At 38.4% G+C, this 5,775-nt stretch overlaps 1 protein-coding gene across 1 annotated transcript in view; it reads left to right on the top strand.

Moving 5' to 3' along the window:
* Nucleotides 1-1,602, top strand: part of LOC106867310 (uncharacterized protein K02A2.6-like) — a 3,766-nt gene extending 2,164 nt beyond the window's left edge. The window contains exon 3 of the mRNA XM_014912149.1: nucleotides 203-1,602. Coding sequence (XP_014767635.1) covers nucleotides 203-1,602 — 1,400 coding nt within the window. The remainder of the gene's footprint in view (nucleotides 1-202) is intronic.
* Nucleotides 1,603-5,775: the final 4,173 nt, after the last annotated feature.

Here is a 5,775-nt window from a genome sequence, read left to right as displayed (position 1 = left end):
CATAGATTTAATGATGGTAAAATCAAAGCTATTGCACATGCATCGAGAGTTCTGTTACCAGCGGAAAGAAACTACAGCCAGATTGAAAAAGAAGCGTTATCATTAATCTTCGCAGTAAAAAATTTCCATAATTTTACATGGGAGGAAGTTTACACTGCAAACGGATCACCGACCGTTATTTTCTATTTTTGGTTCGAAAAAGAGTATCCCCACGCACTCAGTAAACCGCTTACAGCGGTGGGGGACTACTCTGTTGAACTACGATTTCCAGATGGAGTTTTTGCCATCAATGAAAATAGGACACGCAGATGGGAGTCTAGGCTAATTACAAAATATGAGGAACCTTTTGAAGACACGGTGATTGCATCGTTAAAACTAGAAATGGAACTGAAGAATATTTTGTGCAATGTAGTACGTGATTTGCCGGTAACGCTGGAAGAAATTAAATTAAAATCGAGAAATGATAGGTTCATAAAGAAGATTTTTAAAATATTGTGTAACACGAAAAATATAAATGAGTGGGACGCAGGTTCAAAGCACTATTCAGTATGTGATGAGGTATTATTATATGCACAAAGAATGGTAATACCTAAAGCACTGCAAAACAGAGTAGTAAAAGACTTCCATGTAGGATATCCGGGGATTGTCCAGATGAAGAGCCTTATGAGAAGTTACGTTTATTGGCCAAATATGGACAAGCAAATTGAGAGACTGGTAAAACAGTGTAGGGGATGCGTCATGGCAGCAAAGGCGCCCCCAATGCAGATTCAGCCGTGGCCAAAAACGGATTCGGCATGGTCTAGACTAAATGTGGATTTCGCAGGACCAATAAATGGCTCTCATTATATCATTGTGGTGGATAGCTATTCCAAATGGCCTGAAGTGTGTAAACGTTCAAGGCCAACCACAAGTGTGACGATTGACTTCTTGGAAGAACTGTTCGCTCGGTATGGAGTGCCAGATACGATCGTGTCAGATAATGGGACACAATTCACGGCGAAGGATTTCGAAAGATTCTGTAAGTCGGTTCAGATGAAGCATGTGTTAACTCCGCCATACCATCCAAGGTCAAATGGGTTAGCGGAAAGATTCGTCGACACATTCAAGAGAGCTTTAAGGAAGACCAGACGGGAAACCTTTGAAGATACAAATATGACAAAGCTTTTGCAGGTGTATAGAACAAAACCGAATCCAAATGCAGAGTCGGGTAGGTCACCCACAGATCTGATGTTTTCCAGAAAAATTCGTTCTATTTTTGACAAATGGTTACCGAGTAGGAAACAGAAAGTAGAAAATTCGGGAAGGAAAACGAAATTTTTTAACACAGGTGACAAAGTGTATTTTAAAATATATAGTAACGGAAAACAGAACTGGGAACAAGGAAGTATAACTGGACGTCTGGGTAACGTGATGTACATGGTAAAAGGACCAAAATATGAACACAGAAGGCATTTAAAACAATTAAAAAAAGATATACCAAAAACCAAGAGAGGCGAGAGGAACAAATGGATTTATGGTATGATTTGTTCGAGGTCCCAGAAATACAAGCGAAAGCGGAACCGACACTTAGGTCGAGTAGGAAGAGAAAACCTCCAGAAATGATGGAAATAAATGCTAAGAGAAAAAGATATGCCAGTTTCTCACCGAGGAAATAAAATTGATAAATTAGGGTAAAAAACTTAAAATGGGGATGTGTTGTGTCGACGCCCCCAGACAATGAAGTAGGCTAACAAAATACGTAGATATAGAGGGAGAAGTCTAAACATCGAGGTAGTTGAGTAGAGGTCATACGAACGTACGATATAACACACACACACACAGACACACACACATATAATGCTTACATAAGTGTTATTTGACATGCATCTGTGTATAAACATACTGTTATTCATGTTGTTATACATACTTATATGTACAGATACTTCGATACATTGAGTGAAATAATTTTTATTCTAAATAAATCAGATTTGTGACAAGGTACTGTTTATTTTTGTGATTGATTGCGATAAAGTTGGCAGAGAAAGTTCTGAGTGGATCTATAGACAAAGATTATTCAACCATAGCCTCGTGTCCCCTTCTTGTGTGTTCCATGTCTAAAAAGCAGCCCAGATGCTGGTAGTAGTGCGAGTCAGGGTATACTTTGTGGAAGTAATGTTGGTAGTTAGGGTGATAGTGTTAGTTGTGAAAATAGAAGTGGTGATAGTAAAAGCTTGTGTTAGAACGGGGTGGTGGTAGTTGTAGTGGTAGCTGTGGAAGTAGTGATAGCAATTGTGACGATAGTGGCAGTAATAATAGTAATGATTGTTGTGGTAGTAGTAATGGTGATGGTGGTGGTTACAGCAAGTGCTAGTGATTATAGTCTTGGCGGTAGCAATAGAGGTGGCGACAGTGAGGGACGTAGCAGTGACAGCGATGATTATGGTAATTCTGCTGGTTGTTGTTGTGAGGGTAGTAGTGGTGTGGTGGTGGTGGTGGTGGTGGTGGAAGTGGTGATGGTGGTGGTGGTGATGGTGGTGGTGGTGGTGGTGGTGGTGGTGGTTATCTTCCAATGCGTCAATGAGATAAGGTAATATTGACCAAAGTACAACAACCTGAACAGTTATGATACCGAGTGATATTCCCCTACTTGACGCGACCCTTGTTTATCGCAGACATCTTGACAAAGAAAACTGCTTTACTTATTCATGACATTTAGGTCAGTTATGTAACACAACGCGTGTCCCAAATGGATTTACTAGTGTTCCATACAGAAGTTTTAGTGCTTTACGGTGAGGTTTATGTCAACTGCACTACATGATACTGTTCAAAGTAATTACATAGTTAGTGGAGCGTAAAAGTTATTCATCAATTTTGTGAGAAAACCTTCTGCATCATTTTAGAAGAAACCAGGTGCACGGTAGTAGGCGAGTTGCACTAGCACAAAGATGCCTAGATTTCTTTCTGACTTAAAGAACTTTTAACACTCGCAGCAGACATTTCAGTAAAGGTAGGTGTCAGATCCCCGACGGAGATCGAAGTAACAATACATTGTCTCTCGCAAAAATGAGGAATTATCTCTAAAACCCTCGTATCTTGGCCGACTTGTAGCAAAGGTAAGGGTGGTAAATGTACGCCTGGAATAAACAACTGTAGGTTGGTAGCAACTGTATGTGACAACATTGAAGAGGAGACGCAAACATTAGAGACGCGCAAAGAAAACTGGTCGGGGATACGAATGGAGATCTTCATCCGAACAGATCAGGAGAAAATCGAACCCATCTTCAACTTGATTCACTTTCCAGGTGGGAGTCCATTTGTATGTGGAGGTAAAAGGCCGAAGGCCATAATGTCACGTGTGTGACCATCTACCACAAGGCTTTCTGTCCACGACCGAGGGCAAATGAAAGAAGTCCTCCATTCCTGCTAACGCCACAGCTTGATAAACATGAACAATAACACACAATTGCAACAAGAGCTGCAGCAGCAAAATCCTCATCATCAGCAGTAGCTGCAGAAGCTGCATCACTAACTGAAGTCACAGAACTCTCTTCTTGACAACAATAACAAGAACAGCATCACCAGTATCAGCGACAAAATCCTCCAATCACATTCGATGAGACATAGCCCTCCTCCATTCTGATCACTCAGGTATTTTGTGTAATGAAGACAACAATGACGAAAAATGGAAAATTCTCTCCGTAAAAACGGAAAGAAGAAAAAGGGTCAAACAAATCTGTCCTCATTAGAAACTCCGAAGATTTGGATGATGTAACTTGGAGTACTTACCTCACCAAATCCAACACAAACTTACTTGGTTACTTGCTTATGGCTGTCCGACAATGTTGTCGACGACGTTGTCGTCTTAGAGTCTTATCCTACATTTTGTGAGTTGATAGATGTGGAAATAGTCCGACCCTTTTATGGCATGTCCATGAACACACTCGATGAGTTTGAGACGACATTGACGTCACTGCTCCTCAAGTTGTTCACGTCGGATTAGTTCAAAGTGTTCAGTTCCTTCGTCGCAGAGGGAGCGCTAGGTTTGCCAGTTCCAAGCAAAGAGTTCAAGTTGTGCCGGTTGAATGTTACAGAAGATGAAAACAAGCTTAAGATGGTCCCTGAACCTCTTGGGCAGTTGTTAAATTACTTGGGATTTGGTCTGATCCAGATGTCCAGTATAAGAACTGGCACAAGGTGATGACAGTTCAACCAGTCTTAGCAAGAAGGAGACCAGGAGAAAGTTATTCCTGAAAATTTGGGCAGGCGATGTAAACACCTACATCTCCATTATCTAGTACAGGTTGATATCGTCTTCCTGGTTGTCGTGGATAGATTTGTTCGGAATAGCGCATGCCTGCGCATTACTGACCGGCTTACCGACGACAAGCGAAAACCTCTTGATTAACACCTTGGCCAAAATCTTATAATTTGTGTTTAGCAGAGTTATGGGTCTGAAATTATTTATTTAGTCGCTCTTGTTCGGGTCCTTTCTCGGCAGCACCACCACGCCAACGTGCACAGCACTGGGTATTCTCCCGCTTTGCATATATAAGCATATAAATATTTGTGTATATGTATATATGCATACATGCACACATCTGTATGTGTATGCATGTATATGTATAAAAAAAACCCTCTTTGTATATGTATCTGTATGCATTATCTTACACTATACACATACTTATATCATCACATTTTCGAGTATTTATATATATTTTTATACTTTAGATATTATAATTTTTTTTTTAAATATGTCTATGTATTAGCATTATTCTCAATATCCCGCTTCTGATTCATGGCTTAAAATTAATAAATAGTATGTGTATTTTTACAGATATTCCATATGTAAGTGCCTTGAGCAGTATTTATAGAAACCACCTAATAATTAATTAATTAAACACAAGAATGGCTATTAAACTGATTCTACATAATATTCCTTTTTAATGTTTATAATAATACATACACATTTAAGCTATTTTCGTTATATTAGTTTGGAATTCTTAAATTTTATTTTTATTCAGCATAACAATATTGTTCATAAATGTTCTCCCATTGTGCCCCTAATAAATTTTCCCCGTATTAGCATCTTAAGTTTCTTAGTGTCTTACCCTTTAACTGGTAATTAACATCATGATTTAAAGTCTACCCTGCCTCTCTTTTTTTTATAGACTGTTACTTTCTATCAAATTGACTCTTCCTAATGTCTTATTTCCTTTCTCTTGAATAAAAGGGATACCTATGATAATATTTATGACCATACCTAGCCATGAGATGTCAACTCACTCTTGTTCTTTATTCAAAGTTGACTCAGTCTGCTGGTCTCAGATCTAATAGTGGATAAAGAGATAAATAAATCAGAAATGAATTACAACCATTACAATCCTATGACTCCACTATTCTCTATGCGATTCTCAGACAATGTATTGTATTCTTAACCACTTTGCTATAATACCGACAACATGAATTTCTTCCATCTTCTTACTAAGTTAAAATATTTTAGAAAAATCATACTATTGTGTCCTACTTGTTAAAAAATTCTATATTTTGTACAGCTGAAGATAACACTTCATTTAAATTGATGTAATATTTGCATTGTTCAATTAAATAGAGTCGCTTGAAACGGTTGTACTGCATTATTACTTGATATTTTGTTGCTTATTTTGATTTTATACATACATAATACAAGCATAAATACAATCACACACACACACGCACACACACACACACACACACACACACACAAACACACACACACACACACACACACACACACACACATATATATATATATATATA

Source organism: Octopus bimaculoides, chromosome 22 (assembly GCF_001194135.2).
Source record: "Octopus bimaculoides isolate UCB-OBI-ISO-001 chromosome 22, ASM119413v2, whole genome shotgun sequence".
Classification (NCBI taxonomy): Eukaryota; Metazoa; Mollusca; class Cephalopoda; order Octopoda; family Octopodidae; genus Octopus; species Octopus bimaculoides.
This window is presented reverse-complemented; position numbering and strand designations above follow the sequence as displayed.